Raw genomic sequence first — 17,760 nt, 5'->3', positions numbered from 1 at the left:
AAATTTATATTAGCAAACTCCAACTTAGCTACGTTAACAATCAACACACTTTTCCAAATCAATTATAATCAAACATTAAAAAATTAAAACAACGGAACACAGTTATATTACGGATTATCACACAAAAATAATATCAAAGAATTTATAATATATTTCCAAAAAATAATATGAGATACGGTGATGACATTAAAAATAATAATAATTTCAAAAAATCAAGAAACAAATAAAAATCAATTTGCATAATACACAAAATGAAAATTATAAATTAGATCTATTCACAAATAATAAACATGATTCCAATATTATAAATAAAAATTACATTTATATTTTACATTCTAACATTTAAATATAAATAGTTGATGTATCTTAGCATACAACCATTATTAACACAAATATCTACAATTCAGCCGTAAGCTAAATTTCTAGTATGTGCAGTAGCACGGATTGATACGCTAGTATTCTCAAATCCAAGTTCCACTAACCTGTAGTATATACCAACAAACAGAGTTCAAATACAGTTATCGATATAATGTCTGCAACTATGACATCAGAAGCATAGGCGATGGATGATATGTTATACGCCAACTCCGGCCCAAAATGTTGGGAATTTCGGCGACCCCCTTTAGCGCTACAGGTTCACATAACGGCATTTGGCACTAAAGAATGAGCTGCTACAAGGATCTAGTCACAATCCTATACATGTTCAACATGGCAATCTTTTAGAAATAGGAGTAACATTGAACAAGCAGTATAACCGATCAGTGCAAACAGGAGCACAATTACAGTTTATTCATCCCAGCAACCACAGTTTCCTGTGATTAGAGCACAAGTTTAAAGACACAACAGATCCAATTTAGCGACCCCATCCAATTTCAGCAACCCCAATTTAGTTTAGTACTACAGGGTTCGTATAATGGCACTTGGCACTCAAAAAACGAGCTGCCAAAAGGATCTATTCACACTGTCACTGTGCTCGTAACGTTGAAATATCACCTAAATACATGTAAAATACATGTGTATTTTGCAGCAATATAAGGTGACCAGGGTCCCAATTCTCTGCTCCACGGAGATCCAGAAGGACGCAGCTTGTATGCCTTTCTTACAGCTGAACTCTTGCTGCCACGGACGGTTGTACTTTTATGCCAGATACTGTGTGATGTTTCTTGTTCATGCCCCATCTTTCTGCTTCCTACTCATGTATTTTGGAGCTGTGATGATAAGGTCCCTCTGAAAAGAATCAGGAGATTCTGATTGTCAAAGAACCCTAACACTCTCAAGCTAACCCGGTCAATTTGGTAGTTGCAGCCATTAGTTATCTATTAGCTTAGTTTAGTCGAGCCGGGGATCTTACATATCGAATGATTGATTGCACACAATGCGGGGACAGAGCTAGTTGTTCATCAGGCGTGTGAGTGTTTTCTTTCTTTCAGGTGATCGGAAGAACGCCTTTTATTTTGAAGCAGCTGGACAAGGCCTCCGAGATGGAACCTGCGCCTCTTCAAAGCCAACGGGCTCGAGGGTGATATAGATCGGTTGGTTTCGTTTCAGTGGCAGGAACAGCCGGTCGGCTGATGTAAGTACGTTGGTAGTGAGTATGTGTGCTGTGAGTAGATTATGTACGTCCTGATTTGTACATCTCTCTCTCTAATAAATAAAAGCCGACGGGCTCGACTACGACACGCTGATGGCCATCCGGCCTCTCCGGTGCCGCAAGACAAGCATGTTTAAGCCCGATTGAGCTGGCCTGAATGAAGATGAGAAGTGCTGGTCAGGCAAAGAGCTCTGCAGGAAAATTGAGGTCAGAAAATACTATATGGACAGACGAAAAAATTGTTCCAGTTTGCACCAGTGTTGGGCTCTGGTCTGTGGTTGCAATTTGGCGTACTGCTTGCTTCTCTGCCACACTGATATCACCATGTCCTTCTCTTGCAGTTCCCGGCGCATGCTGATCCTGCAGACTAAAGATGCAGGCTCGTGTTAATAAGAGTGGCAGTGACTAGAAGAGCCTTTGCTTTGAAAAAACTGTAGCTTAATGTTTGTAGCGCTAAATGAATTAGTGTGATCTCAATTCCTATCTACTTGGATGAATTACACGGTAAGTGCTATACTCCTTATCTATATCTGTTGATACTGCTGGGCAGTTGCGTGCTAGCTGGTTTGTCCTGGATTTGTGTGGCTATTTTGGTCGGGACATACACATACCTAGTGTGCGTTGTGCTGTGACGAAAGGCACGCCAAGCTCCGTTATCTGGGCATGTATTTATACAGATTAATAACCCAATGGATTACATCCACTGTTAGCTGCCTGTCTGTAGCATGGCGGTTTAATTTGGCTCCGAGTCTTAGGTTTGCAAGGCTCTGAACCCGTTTCACGGACAGCCGAGAGACAGGCAACTCAACATTTAACCACATTTGAGATGCAGGCTTGTTATAGAAAACTCGAGTCTTTCATTATCCAATTTATTATTAGTTAGATGACAAAAAAATAAAAGAAAAATGAATGCAACACGAGGATTCTCCAGAGGTTAACATCCTAGTACTACTCTCGTCCAAACACATTTAACTTCACAGCCACTAAACTAAATGTGCTATGCTCAACTAGTGTACAATCACTATAAATAAGTGTGAAAGTTACAATCCTAGAGTGACAAGAATTATTCAATTCTAGCAAAAGATATGCACGAAAAACTTTAACTGAAAATCCTAAAAACACTGCTCATCCGTAGTATCCGGATCAATCCGGATACTTCAGGTTGTACAGTAACCAAATTTCACATGAAATTCAAAATAGTGTAGGATCAGAGCTGGAGGATGTTGAGTTCAAGGTGGGATTCACCTAAGGCTGATCGGTTTAGAGGGATGGCTGGCAGGGAGGCAGTCAGGTCTGACGGTAATGGTAGGTAAGGTGGCAAGGCGACAGTGGCAGAGGGTGGGGTAGCGATTGCCATGGTATAGGACCGATGATGGGTAGGGGCGACTAAAGATGGTCCATCGAAGAAAGGTTAGCTGGTGGCGGTGGGATCCATTGGAAATGGGAGAGGAAGGTGAGTTGAGAGAGCCTCGTCGAAATTGAAAAAGAACCGAGGGAGAGTGGAGGTGTTTGGATTAGGGGTGGAGAGGCATGAGAGAGGGTGGAGGCATGCCAGTGAGCCTTGTTGGCATCAGCGAGGCGGTGGGATGTGGATGAAAGCTGCGCTAGTGGGTGTAGGTGGCAGAGTCAAGAGGAAACAGGAGGTAACATGAGAGGTGGGTTGGGGGATAAGGCTGAAACAAGGATTAAGGGAATGATTTGGATGATCCGATTTAAATTCAATGTTAAGAAGTATGACTCAGACAAAACAAGATTTAGTCTTCTTAGAAGGAGACATACCTCAAACATTTTTGCTAGATCCATCTTTAGGTAATTTTGACAGGACAATATAACTTGACGGTAGCAGGAGGCCTGGTGTGTGAGTTGAAACATCTAGTGCACGGTAAATTTATTTCTGTTAGCATCGGGTTTAGACCTAACCTCGAGAATGTAACAAAGTGGCGCATGCTCTAGCGGTGCTTGGCTCTGCATGTTCTATGAAGGCTAGTCCGCTTATGGACGATCTCCCAAGTTGTATCCTTGTTTTGGTTGTCGGTGATTTATTGGAACAAGGTTAATGAAAATCTCTTTCCATTTCAATTTTTTCTTTGATATGAGAGATATAACAAGGTTTCAGTTCTAGCTTCACTATTATTGTTGGTTTCCCCTAATGGATAATTCCCTTATCGCTATTCCTCTCCTTATAAGCAGAAACAACGGGAGGGAGTAAAGGGAGGGAAATAGCCAGGCCAACTAATCCGTCCATACCAAAAAAGCGTCCACCTTTCCCCATGCTACAATAGAGACGAGCGGAAACTAGAGTCCTTTGATTCACCGGCTAATCCAGCCCCTCCCCTACCGTCTCTGGCTTGCTGGCGGCATGGTTAGGGTGAGGGACCCATCCTGTATAGCAGTAAGTAGGTCTTTTTCTGTTTCTTGTTTTGGTTGAAGCTCTTGTCTTCGGAGTCTTCTGCCATCGCTGCCACTTTTTGTGGCGATTTGTTCTCTTTGGTGCCGGTAGGTTGAGTTCTTGGCTTCCCTAGAGGGTTTAGGCGATATGCCTTTTGCTGTTCCCGTCGTGGTGCTGTGCTTTGGTTGAGCTATCTCCGGTGATACTGCCATCTGTGGCATCATCTCCGACGGGAGCTGTGCGAGGTTTGTTTTTGATTGTGTGATGTGTGGGTTAGGTGTTGGTTTTGCTGGAGCACCGATGTTGCAGCTAGTGTTGCAGGGCTTTTCTGTGGAGGGTTTGGGTCTTGTTGCCATTCTTTTGGTGGGTTGTAGCTTTGGGTCGCAGGTTTCTTTGCAGGTGGTTGCGGAGAATCAGGTCTTCCTGTGCTTGAGTTGGCGACGCAACGGCTGATTCGCTTTCAGCGGCTTAGATGTGCTTCAGCGATGGTTCTGGAGTGCTGGATGTTGCGGCGTTTTCAATGCTTGGAGTTGGTCGACGGTCTCAGCGCGAGGGGCTCGCTTCACGGTCTTGGCTCATACAGAGTGGCAGAGATCGTGGGAGTTGAAGAAGATGCAAGAAGGTTTTGGATGTGTTTTACCTGTATTTTTCTTGTGTTTTGTGATGTACTGTTACTCCAAATTAATATAAACTCTTTCCCTTCGAAAAAAAAACTAATCCGTCAACCTGCACTTACCAACATTTCTTCCTCTCATCACCATAGAGTATTTACTCTCCTCACCATAGATTATTTACTTACCACACCAATTATCGTTCTTTATATCAGGCACATCCCTTCATTAATAACTTTTTCTTTTAAGCACTTTTTTTTAAAGAAGGGGTGTTTTTATTAGATCAAATGAAGCATAAACATTACAAACAAGAACTTAGGATGAAGGAAAATATAATGAAACAACACATGCCATATATTACCAACACCCGAGCTTCATCTCTGATCCACCGTCACCGAACATGATTGAAGGAACCGAAGCCGAACTCTGCACTGATGAGAAGAGACCATTAAAGACCATTAGATTTTTCATAGCCACCAAAAGTAACATCCTGCTACCAGGATGCATTGAGAGCAATGAGCGCACCGGGCGAGCTCGCCAGCCAAAAAGGAACCTGACACCGTTGAACACGCTGTCGACTTAGAAGGAAGAACCAACACCTCCGATGAGCACGTGATCGGCCCGGACTTGAAGCTCGTATCCCTTCACAGAGATGCAACATTGAACACGCTATCAACTCAGAAGGAAGAACCAACACCTCTAATGAACACGTGATCGGCCCGGACTTAAAGCTCGTATCCCTTCACAGAGATACAACACAACAAACACACATACACAAACATATATACATACTCGTTACCAAACATATTTTAAAACACAACAAACAAATACTAACACTTAAACTACTAACCTAACTCAACCACCGAGAAGCCAGAGCACCCTCCAACTCTAACACCGGAAGGCCATCGGAGGCGAGGCGGCCGGCAAGTCGCCGAATCGCCTCGGAGTGGCCTCTCTGAGTCAAAGTCTCTCGAGAGCTCACGTGTGGCTAGTTAAGCACTCTTTCCTTGCTTGCTATTCCAAACTTCACACTTCTATACCTCTACCTGTCTTTTTCCCCGATTCAATCTTGGCCGTCCGTATCGCTCGCTATTCCTCTATCTGTGTGTGTTCAAACAGGGGGCAAAATCTTTATCTCCGCCCCCAATCCTCACCTGCTCACCGGGCGCCGCCGCCATCGCCACCTGGGTCGCCATCCCGTCGCCAGAGCATCCCGCCCTCGCGCGACCTTCGCCGGAGTTCCGCCGCCGCCGGTTCGGCGTTCTCGACCGCGCACGCGCCTCTCCCTCGAAGGACCCGGGCTAGGATTTCCGGCGGCTGCCAGTCGATCTCGTCGGCACCGCCGTCATATTCCTTCTCTCCGTCGAAGTGCTTGCTCTAGAGGTACCAGGGATCATCACCTTTTCTTCTCTCTTGGAGATCGTCCCGGGGCTCTCATCTTACCCCGAGCTCTATTCTTCCAGTGCACCCCGCCGTCGTTCTCCGTCAGCTCAGACGACTGCCTGCAGCACCCTTCTCCGGCGCGCTCAAGCTCTTGTGAGGTACAGAGGCGTTCTCCTTATCTCCATGTCTGTTGCTTAAGGATGTTACCTTTTTTAGTTAGGGTTTAGGACCCTAGTTAATTCTTCCCCATCTCCAACGGTGCAGTGTGTTTGGCGGGTTTTGCGAGGCTAAATTGGTGCCAGCAGAAGCAAATACGAGTGGGATCAAAGGTTGTGTGCAGGATTGGTTCTCTTGCAAATTCGTGTTTCTCTCGGTGGCAGCAGTGTATTTGCTTGTGCTGCAGAAATTGTGCTTAGCTCGCTGTGGTATTCTTGCTTTTGACAGCCGGTTTGCGCTGAATCATGGTCCTGGGCGCCCGCGGTGCACACTTGCTGTCCGGTCGACGCCTGCCCCCAAGTCCACTAGCCCTGCCAGCAACTGTGTGATTCGCATCAACCTGCCGTCTCCCCCGTGGACGCGTCCACACTGCTGCGAGCTTCTTCTTTCAACTCCACCGTTGACAAGTGCAATGTCCACAGTATCACCAGCAAAGGAGGATCCCAACACTGGCAGCTTGATTCTGAAAACGGTAAGAGATACCTAATGAATGTATCTTGTAGTTTGAAATTTCATTACAGTTTTTGTTTCAGTTGCTATCATCTAGTTGATGCATATTTTTCCACTTCGTTCAGATAGTTGGTCACACAACCGTTCAATTAGACAGCACTGACATAAAAACAATAGGGTCTGAAGAACCATTGTCTTACAATGAGGTGTCGGTTAACTTTGGTGAAAGCAAATGTTCAGTGAAAGGGATCCTTATATCCTTTAACTATTCTGATGGAGGCTCTGCAATTATCTTAGCTGATTATCTTAGTTCAGTTTGCAGTCCTTATGTGATGAATATGTATGGATGCATCAAAGGGACTAATGAGATATGTCATCAAACTTTTTTGGCACTGCCATTTTTCGATAAATTTGGAATTTTAGTTTGGCAGGTTAGAAACTCGAGCAAACTTCATGTTTCTGTTTCCGAGCAAAGTTTTTGATATAAGTTATCGAGTAATTTTTTTTAAAGAAAAGTTATCTAGAAAAAGTTTTTAAGAAAAAGTTATTGAATTTTTTTCTTAAAAACTTTTTCTAGATAACTTTTTTTTAAAAAAATTGCTCGATAACTTTTATCAAAAACTTTGCTCGGAAACAGAAACATGAAGTTTGCTCGAGTTTCTAACCTGCCAAACTAAAATTCCAAATTTTTGCACTTAGATGGTCATCCTCAGTTATAACAGCAACATGCTTCCCACTAAAGGTTGGGCAATAGAATCTCTTGCTGTGAAGAGCCATCAATCCTTTTACCACATCCATACAAAGACAATTAGTTAATAAGTTTTATCAGATTTGAGCAAGTTAAAATAAAGTAAGCCAAAATGTAAATTGACGTACCCTATTACTTCAATGAATTCTTCGGAAAATCTTCCATTCTCTGCAGTCATGTTACTCTTTTGTTCAATAAAACTTGCGAAGGTTTTATCAAAAAATGGCAGTGCCAAAAAAGTCTGACGACATATCTCATTAGTCCCTTTGATGCATCCATACACATTCACCACATAAGGACTGCAAACTGAACTAAGATAATCAGCTAAGATAATTGCAGAGCCTCCGTCAGAATAGTTAAAGGATATAAGGATCCCTTTCACTGAACATTTGCTTTCACCAAAGTTAACTGACACCTCATTGTAAGATAATGGGTCTTCAGACCCTATTGTTTTTATGTCCGTACTGTCTAATTGAACGTTTGTGTGACCAACTATCTGAACAAAGTGGAAAAATACGCACCAACTAGATGCTAGTAACTGAAACAAAAACCGTAATGAAATTTCAAACTACAAGATACATTCATTAGGTATCTCTTACCGTTCTCAGAATCAAGCTGCCAGTGTTGGGATCCTCCTTTGCTGGTGATATTGTGGACATTGCACTTGTCACCGCGGGCGCCCAGGACTATGATTCAGCGCAAACCGGCTGTCAAAAGCAAGAATACCACAGCGAGCTAAGCACAATTTCTGTTGCACAAGCAAATACACTGCTGCCACCGAGAGAAACACCAACTTGCAAGAGAACCAATCCTGCACACAACCTTTGATCCCACTCGTATTTGCTTCTGCTGGCACCAATTTAGCCTCGCAAAACCCGTCAAACACACTGCACCGTTGAAGATAAGGAAGAATTAACTAGGGTCCTAAACCCTAACTAAAAAAGGTAACATCCTTAAGCAACAGAGATGGAGATAAGGAGAACGCCTCTGTACCTCACAAGAGGTTGAGCACGCCGGAGAAGGGTGCTGCAGGTGGTCGTCTGAGCTGACGGAGAACGACGGCGGGGTGCACTGGAAGAATAGAGCTCGGGGTAAGATGAGAGCACCGGGGCGATCTCCAAGAGAGAAGAAAAGGTGATGATCCCTGGTACCACGAGCCTGCATCTTTAGTCTGCAATCATTTAGAGAACATATCATCACTATGGCACGACCACTGTTGACTATATAGATAACCCAGTGTTCGTTGCTTGTTACTTACCTGAGTACATTTACATTGTTAAATATTATTTCACAACTTGGTCATGTGCATGTCCATCGCAGAGACTAGAAAAGTTTTTTTAGTTATTAGTCTATCTTATTTAAAGCTAACTTAGTTTGGAATTTGTCAAAACTATCTATAAAACTAAGAATTGGCCGAAGTTGGATGTTGCTACATAAACTGTGCACATACCACCTGCGTACAAACGTTATATTGATACTGATGTTTCTTTTAGCATGTGCTATCGCACTTGCAGTATGATGTGCTGTTTCCCCCCCTGAGTTTTCATCAGCCTTTCTGTGCAAAGCATCATGACATCATTTTTGGCGTTGTTATTGTGGAGCAGTGGCCTGTTACTGTGGGCAACATTAACCTGTTATCATGTTGGTATTTGCAGCATTTGCTATGTTTCAGGAAGGAGGACCTCAGCAGTACAACATTGGCCGATTTAAGAAAAGTTCTTGTTGGGTCCCTTGATGATTTGGTTCTAAAGGATGCTACAACTCTCTCAGATGATCCAATGGGTAGCACTGTTAATCTTAAGGCAAAAACCAAGCATAGGCGGTGCTTACTTGTTGTGCTGGCTGCCTTGGAAACAAACACTGTAATTGGGAAAGTTACAGGTGAAACACGTGTACACTTCTGTAACAATATTTTTAATGCTAACTGCTTACGTTCAGAATCTTGACTGATTTTGTACTGTGAATAGTAAGATGAACTCCTGTTTAGTAACTGAATTAAAGAAATGATTTCAGAAGTGACCCGGAGAATCAGTATTTGGACATAAAAGGGGCCCAGATCAGTTGTGCTCTGGCCTCTGGGAGTTAAAGAGGAGACACTCTCTACTCCCTTTCAGTTACCTATGTTCTTTACTTTCCTGTTTTTTAAAGTCCAGAAAAATGTCATGAAAAACCAAATAATGTTTATTGAGTAGATGTTAACTAACCTCGTGTATTTACGTTCATGTGCATTTCATTTTCTCATTTGTCTTTGCCCTTCAGCAGGGGGAGAAGGAAATCTCAGCCCGATATCCAACATCAGTAACAATTCAGGTCGGAGTAGTGATAGAAGCAGTGGCATCTGGAATGAAACTTACTGTAGCAGCTTATCTGAGGACTACGATTATGTTCGATTTATGAATTATCAAGATAGCAGTGGTGACACTGTTAATATTATTAATGCCTGCAAAGAATTTGTTGAGGTTGCTGACCCTGCAATGCTGGTAAGCCTGTTCTCACTAACTTGTAGTATAATACAACAACAAATCCTTTTGCCGCATGTAATATAATAATGTGCCTTGTATGTCTGACTGTTTCGAATCAACTTGGAGAAAACAACCATGCATGTGTTCTAGGTAGTTATTGAGAACAACTTCAATTGGCTATTTAGAAATACACATTCCAAAACTGTTGCCATGACTTACCAGTTTCCTTCAGGTTGAATGACTCTAACGGCATTAAGGTATTTATCTGAATTCTTGCGTTTTTATGGTGAGTTGGAGAACCATAGTTTTTATCCTGATAAATTTCAGGGATCTGATCGTTCTCGGGATGTTCTTTATCGTCTCAAACGAACTTCTAAGATACCACCTGCACTTTCTGAATATGTGGCACCATCAGTTGAAGTGAGTATTTCCCGTGCCCATAAAATTAGTTAGATGCAACCTATCTGCATGCCAGTCGTAACATTTTTTCTTTTCAGCTTCTCCTTCATTCTGTATTATTTTTCTGGGAACCTAGATTTCATCCCATGATACGCAAGGTGACTTCTTGGAACTAAGGGCTTTATTATTCTCATGTCATATTTTTTCATGAACTGCTTACCATGGTGCAATGATTATATTTCATTTTTGTTTAGGCCAACATGGACAAACTTTTGAATGTAGTTGATGGATTGACGGCAAGTGCAAAATGCTTAGAGGTTTGTCCACATGCTACTTTGTGACCTGTCCGAACTTCATCATGATTAATATTCATTTTTCCTTATGCAGCCGGTAGTACCAATTATTGGAGATTTCTCGCTTCATTTGCAACCTTATGCACAGGCTTTGGTTGAGAATAAGCTTAAAGAGTCCAAGGTATGTGACCGAATATTTTTTCTTCTGAAATTCACTGTTCTTTGTTGATGTCGAGACGACATCGCTAATAAAAATAGCCAGTTGGAGCATTAATGAAATTTGAGAAAGTAGACGGTATTTTATTCTGCGTTCCACTACTCCTGTTACGTCATCCCACCTTTCCTCAAAATGCATCTTTCTGGACCAATGTAAGGATTATTCTAAGTATTGCTCCCTTGCTTTCAAAGTAATTATCCAATTTTTTTAGAATTGTTGTTTCTAATTAATGGCCGTTGAGATATGGTGGATCTGTTGTTTAATATGGATAATCGATTACGTATAGTCCAAGTTCCTTGGCTATGTGCATAAGGCATACAGTTGGACAACTATTTTAATATGGATGGAGTGATTTATTGATGCCCTCTTTTTTTTTGGCGTTGACCAGCTTCAATTTTGTAATGTAACTCTCTTTTTCCCCCAGTATTATATCGCAAAAGAACAAATAAGCGTGCATGAAGAGTTTGACGAGTTTTTGGCCTCTGGCGAATTAGATGATTATATGGATCAGTTTATGTCTTCAAAGGTAACTTTTGCTGTACAGGTAGAAGTGAGTCAATGTATCACTTAAAAGTTTTAAAAAAGGAATTTATTAATCGTGTTGTGTATGATTTACAGGATGATTTTATGGAGGAGCTTGTTGTAAACAAGTTGTTGCCAAGTCAGTTTTTGGTATTGGACTGTTTTCTAATAAAATTATCTTTTGAGGTATTAATGGATTTTGCACGATTCTTAGCTGTCATCCTTTTGTTTTTGTTCCTTAACAAGTTTCTTTTCTTCTATAGCGGAGAGCTGAGATTGTGCACATGCATACTGAAATCTGCACCTATGATAAATGTTTGCGAGGTCTCTTTGCGAGTGAGCCAGTATGTATACAACAGTTAAACCTATGTCTTTTTACTGCTTAAAGCGGCTCTTATTTCCTAATCTGTCATTTTTTTCAACTCAAATTTTTGTCTAGTTTTTTAATCCGCCTTTTTGTTCCTGAAGTAACATTTAGATGTTATTTCTTGAGTTACTTGCTTTGTCAGTTTCATCCTTATAATGTGCAGAAGGTAAGAAAAGTTCAAATCTTTGTTTAAATATTGTACCAATTGTAATATTTGTGGGAAACTTAAAATTAGGATCACATTACCTTTGACATAGCAGTAACAAGTAATGCAGCAGAGATTCTTGCAGAAGTGCTCTTCTGTTCTGTTTTACGAAAATCCAGATGTAATAAAATTCGTAACACTATGAAACTGATAATTCCAAATTGCATTCCTTGGGTGGCAACTTAAATGGTACCAAACAAAATAAGTGAACAGCACTAATTGTGCTTAGTAAAATTCGTAACACTATGAAACTGATAATCCCAAATTGCCTTCGTGGTAGTGTATCTTTCTTCGCGGTGCCGGCCACCGCTAGTTAGAGAAGACGTCATCGCGTGTGCTTGGCGTGAGCTGCTGCAGACAGACCCGACTGAGAAGCAAGAACCACAGCTCTCAAGTGAAGACACAGGAGCATTGTATGTGCTGCACCGTCTCCTCCTGGTAAAGTGGGCACTTGGCCGTTTGTGGCAAGCCACGACACTTATCGCTGTCCAGCAGCGATTGAGATCGCCAACCGAATGGAAAACGTGCAACGCCTCGGCGCCCCTGTCTTTCACAAGTAGAGTATCTATTTTTAAAGGAACATAAAAATCACATTTAATCAAATCGGAAAATTTCTTATGATAATTTAGAATAAACTTTCTAAATTAGGGTATGGTGTCCAAGGGGATCTTATTTGCGTGACAACACAAGACATGGTTATCCTACTTTATTTATTATTGATTGGAAACCATCGAGGTATTTGTGCAAATAGATATAACAGTTGTGGAAACTATCCGTTTAAAAAAGTAAGCTCCCCGTTGAACCGTTAATAAAAGTATGGACGAGTATATTGATCTGCCAAATCATTGTTAAACTTGTGTTTTTAGTCATATTGTGCAGTTGTAATGCCAAGATCCAACGTCCTTGTTTTTGTTATTCTGCAAAAAGCTACATGAAATTGGAGCGAACCAATAGCTTTTACTCTATGCTGCTATGGTAGTGCTTATGCTGCATTGAAGGCGAAGCCATTCTTGTTTGAATGGTTACTTTCATGGTCATTTGGGTCTGTTGTCTAACACTTGAGATCCTGTAAGGTCCTGGTTTTATAATAAACCAATTACTAGTCAGCTCTGATTTGCAGAATGTTTCATTAGGCCTTAGGCGAGCTTACCATTTCTTTGTATAGCTAATCACCGATGTTCATATTGGGTGCTATGGTCCTATTTTTATTGTTGAAAATTCAAATACGGGTATTACGGGCTAATTTGATTATGTAACTGTTATGTGGGGACTGGCCTACAGCCGGTGCAAGATGAAGCCCAGCCTGGCATGAGCTTCCTCGATATGTGCTTCCAGTTAGCTTTCAGATTAAGTTTGTTAGGGATAAGTTTGTTATGTTAGGAGTTTGTTGCATCCGGTCATCTATATAAGAGAGGTGGCATTCATGAATAATGGCAAGCAAAAGTTGATCCCCCTATTCCGTTCTTGGTGCCCTGCACCACCATTTCTACCATAGCTCCAGGGCGGCGAGGTTGCAAGCGTCTTCCTCCCATCGAGCACAACTACAACCTCCGCAGCAATCCACAAGCCCCATCCCACATCAGTAACCCTCAACTCACCTCCCTCCCTTTTGCATAGCTTCTGCATATGAAGAAGCCTATCGGTTTTTGCCATCTGGTTCCTTTATATGCTGCTGCCTATGATGCTCCGACATGTGATACCCGTACGCCGATACGGGATCACCAGCATATACATCGTATATGCATATGCATATGCATATGTTTATAGGCATATATATGTGTATGTGTATATGTATATGCAAAAGGGAGGGATAAGTTCTCTTTACTACAAACTTTTGACTTTTGGTTGAAAAATTTATACGGTACTGCTATACTACCCCAGTAGCCATTACTGAGAAAAGTACTGCAAATTATTGAAGCCGAACGCATGTTGCTCAGTAGTAGCCTTCAGTAGTCCTCATCGGTATTTACTACTGAAAACTTGTTTAGTAATTTAATGTGGTGTAGCTACATCGTCCATAACTTCGGTAAACCTGATGAAGTAGACATACTTTGTTTCTATCAAAATGTTTTGGGCTCCCAATCTTTTACCTTACAGTCTGCAGTTTCATTTTGAAGCTGCTGAAGGATAGGTGCTGTCACCTGTGACCACTCTAATTCCAGTCTTAGATATTCGAAGCAAATGTGCTTTAACTCTAGAATACCTTCCATTGTACTCGCGAGCACAATACTTGCATCCTTTGCTTCTATCAAAATAATTTTAGTTTTGTGGAAAAGTTCTTACTATGAACTTTTGACTTTTGGTTGAATTTTTTTGTATTCCTCATTACGTAGGCAGTATTTTAAATTCTTCGTCGTGCTAATATGTGTTGAAATAGTTGCATCTCATTTTTTCTCTTGTGCAAGACAAGTAATTAAAAGAAGGCGCACATAAGCAATACATAGTTCGTCATTGTTCACTAGTTCAGAGATAAGCGTATGCGTCACAATAACCATACATCACTTGTACTTTTAATGGGTGTGTTATCATAAGTTATTTCTTAATTGACGTTTTATCACCATTGATCTAGTAAATGTATTACCTAGTTCAGTGTGCCTAGAAATTCACTTTTTGTGATTTCCCACTTTTGGTTGACTTGTTTCAAATTTCAGCTGAAAGTTAAAGCCCAAAGTTTGATCAGTGAGCTTGAAGCAGAAGGTTTTTTTGATGTCAACAGCAATCGGATCAATTGGGTATAGCTTAGCACAATGAATATTGTCTTAGTACAACAACACGTTCGTGCATGAATACATTTTCTTGCTTTTACAGGGGAAGACATCTTTTTCAGAACGGGTAGACAAATTCAGTTCTGAATTTTTCCCCAGGAATTCCCTTCCTAAGCACTATGCTATCCGTGGACTAGTAATCGTACGTTGTCTTCATTACTAGTAGTCTATCCTATTACAATATTTATTGGTGCTAAGGTCAAGTTGTGACTAATTTCAGGATTGCCGGACAATCTTATTACAGAAGGATATCAGCCAGCAAGAAGCATTGGAAAAGGTAGCAACAGAACGTTTACAACTTGAAAGTGCTGTTTTGATTTTGTTGTCTTCCCTGTTCTTTCCCTTGCCCTTGAACAATATAAATTATGAATGTATACTCTTCAGTGAACTGTTCAACTTATCGACTAACTTATGATTAGGTGGTTGTTGATGTATGCAATAGCTTGACTGGATATCTTCGAAAGGTACAGAAATGTGTTCCATCTTAATGATTTACATTAGATACCATTATAAACAGTAATATTTTTAAATTGATTCTTTTTGCTGTTTTAGTTTTGGAAGGATACAAGGTACTGTGAGCACCAGTACTATCATATTATAAGGGATCCCTTAAGGATTAGGCAGGTTGGTGCCCTTAATCCTATGCACTGATACTTCTACATTCTGTTTTGACCCTGTTGCTGTGTGTTATTGTGGCCACACTACTTTATGATTTTAGATTTGCTCGATATAGTTACTATTTTTGAATAGTTCTATTATGATCTGTGGAGTCCGTCTACTGTCTGCATGAACCTTTGGTGACTGCCACATAAGTTCAGTTCCCCTTGCTTCTGTTCTCTTCGTTTGTGGTAGTTAATGAAATCCAAAATTGTTAAATTTTTCTTAACAAAGATGTTGGTCATGCATGTCATGGAATCTAAGGTGGCAATTAAGGTAATTAACAGACGAGAGTGCGTTTGGATATTTGGTATTCAGAACTTTTGGTTTTTGAATTGTAGCCTTCATATGGTATTTGATATCCTCCAACCTAAGAAAGTATAAGAATAAAATTTGCAAACTGCAACTTCAATGGCAAAACTATTAACAAATTACACAGTTGTGTTCAAATCTCCATGTCAACGTTTGTCTAGCACAGCAAAGATAAGTTTGATCGGGCTAGGTTCACATTATTGACTGAGGTCGCCCTTGATTGTTGACATACTAGGTCATCGAGGCAGTTTCAGTAAGGCAGCAATGTGACTAATTAAGTTTCCTCAGAATTTCTGCTGTTGCAACCAACCCCAAACAAAGCTTTGCTACACTTGCCGTGGCAAGGTTCCTAGACATTGGTTTGCTCTCTGTTTAGCTTGAGCTATAGGTCGAACCATAGTTACCAGCTTAGGATGAACTTTCTTGTTTTTTTCACTTATTAACTATTTAGTGTTTCCCAATAACAAGGCAACCATGTTTTGTTTTTCTGAAGCATACTCTCTTAGAGAAATCTGACGACTCAGTAAATCCAAACCTTTGATTACTTGGGTTTGTGTAGCTACATTGTGGAATTACACTGATAGCAACAGTAACAACTTCGTTTAGTGCATTAAAAATGATATGGTGGCTAATATAGACCTGATGTGTCTTAGTGTGATTCCGCATTTGTTGATGCCTTCTTATTTCAATTTGTGGGTGTGGATTCCATCTAGCGTCTTATTTTCTTCATTTCGTTCATTCACACATTCTTTCCGATTACCTATTTGGACAGGTCAATTCGGGCCCCAGAACACAACCATTCTAAGGTGTCACAAGCTTTGATTTGCTCCGTATGTGATGCAACTTTAGCTGAATATAATTTTTCCGAGGTTATTGTAAGGTATGGTTAGGGAAATCAATGTATTTCATGATGGTTCTGTTGAGGAACACTAGCATGTTTATTTTGTCGTCCTTTTAAATGATATATTATTATTACTCTTATATGTAAACATCCAAATTCGAATGCGGATTTAAGACATTGTTGTCGACGGCTGTGCTGAAGCCGTGAGAAAAGAAGCAGACATGGATCTTGAGCCTAAGGCCCCGTTTGGAACCGGCTTCTGCTCAGCTTATTGCCGAACAAATAAGCTTATTACTCGGCAGGGGCAGAAGAGGAGGAAACTCGCGAAGCCATGGCTGCAGGAAGGAGCCGATGCAAGAGCGGTTAATAAGAAAGCTAGCCTGAGAAGGCACCCACACGACCCGGCCGGCCAGCTTGCTTTTTTTTTTTTTTTTTTTGGCAGGAGAAAGATCTCTGTTTCTATTGAAAACAAAATAATAGAGTACAGGGTATATATATCATACAACAGACTAACTGGAAAAGAAATAAAAAGCACAAAAACTAGTGTCTAAAGGAACAGCAGCCCACAGGCCGCCCACCTCACAGCTCAACTACATCAGAAAGCATCCACGCAGATGTCTGTAGATTGTTGCAGCACGCCACGAGGTGATCAAGAGCCGGATCGAGCCTCTCCTTATCGCCCTCCTTGAGCAAAATCTTTCAGCTCTGCAAGCAAAAGATACCCTTAAGAAGAGAATCAATCAGCTTATTAGGGAAGATTCTTTCAATTGCCATCTTGTTTCGGTTGCACCACATTGTCCAGCTTAAACCTGCAAAAATGAAGAGACACAATATTACGGATATATTTAGATTTTGTTTGAAACAACCATCAGCAAGATCGACAAGGGACCTAAGGTGTTCTACTCAGCCAAAACTTTCTCGGATAACATTCCACGTCAATGTGGCCGGCCAGCTTGCTTGCTGCCCAGCTCAAAGTCCAAGTCCAAGTCGTCCTTATACTACTGTATGTGTGAATTTGGCTGACTTGGCTAGGGATACTCTTGTTACTACTGACTTGTTCTCCTGAGTCCTGACTCGACAATCTCCTTATTGCCACTACCTATTCATCTGCAGGTAACTAGCTAGTATACCGGCTAGATGTACATCTATCAGCTGCCATACCCATGATTTGGGATCGCTCGGCTAGCTAGCAAGCGTTATTACAAGTAATTGTAAAGAGATAAAAAAAAATAGAGAAGATAAAAATTCTTATTATTGATTTATAGAGTGTTTATATATTTATATATATTGAATGGATATGATGAAAGAATATGTCTATTGAAGAGACATCAT

At 40.9% G+C, this 17,760-nt stretch overlaps 1 protein-coding gene across 4 annotated transcripts; it reads left to right on the top strand.

Annotated features, from left to right (window-relative positions):
• Nucleotides 1–1,667: 1,667 nt before the first annotated feature.
• On the top strand, nt 1,668–16,628 carry LOC133903090 (uncharacterized). Of its 4 annotated transcripts, XM_062344447.1 has the most exons (17): nt 1,668–1,798; nt 1,933–2,095; nt 9,044–9,269; nt 9,648–9,868; nt 10,178–10,270; nt 10,348–10,407; nt 10,504–10,566; nt 10,637–10,723; nt 11,184–11,285; nt 11,378–11,467; nt 11,545–11,625; nt 14,505–14,585; nt 14,662–14,760; nt 14,839–14,895; nt 15,038–15,082; nt 15,171–15,242; nt 16,360–16,628. In XM_062344447.1, exons 2-17 carry the CDS (start codon nt 2,084–2,086, stop codon nt 16,390–16,392), a joined length of 1,422 nt encoding a protein of 473 aa, XP_062200431.1. In that variant the 5' UTR covers nt 1,668–1,798; nt 1,933–2,083; the 3' UTR covers nt 16,393–16,628. The 4 variants fall into 4 exon arrangements, with proteins under 4 accessions (XP_062200431.1, XP_062200433.1, XP_062200432.1 ...); XM_062344449.1 differs by lacking the exons at nt 1,668–1,798; nt 1,933–2,095 and adding an exon at nt 5,416–5,974; XM_062344448.1 differs by lacking the exons at nt 1,668–1,798; nt 1,933–2,095 and adding an exon at nt 7,198–8,522.
• Nucleotides 16,629–17,760: the final 1,132 nt, after the last annotated feature.

Source organism: Phragmites australis, chromosome 21, assembly GCF_958298935.1.
Source record: "Phragmites australis chromosome 21, lpPhrAust1.1, whole genome shotgun sequence".
In the NCBI taxonomy this organism is placed as follows: domain Eukaryota; kingdom Viridiplantae; phylum Streptophyta; class Magnoliopsida; order Poales; family Poaceae; genus Phragmites; species Phragmites australis.
The sequence above is the reverse complement of the archived record's forward strand: the minus strand, read 5'-3'. Positions and strand labels throughout refer to the sequence as shown.

What these genes read in the sequence shown, in the direction of transcription:
- LOC133903090 (XM_062344447.1), top strand. An exon ending in TGTAATTGGGAAAGTTACAG is followed by an intron (nt 9,270 to 9,647) that starts GTGAAACACGTG and finishes TTTGCCCTTCAG; the next exon opens with CAGGGGGAGAAGGAAATCTC. An exon ending in ATCAGTTTATGTCTTCAAAG is followed by an intron (nt 11,286 to 11,377) that starts GTAACTTTTGCT and finishes TATGATTTACAG; the next exon opens with GATGATTTTATGGAGGAGCT.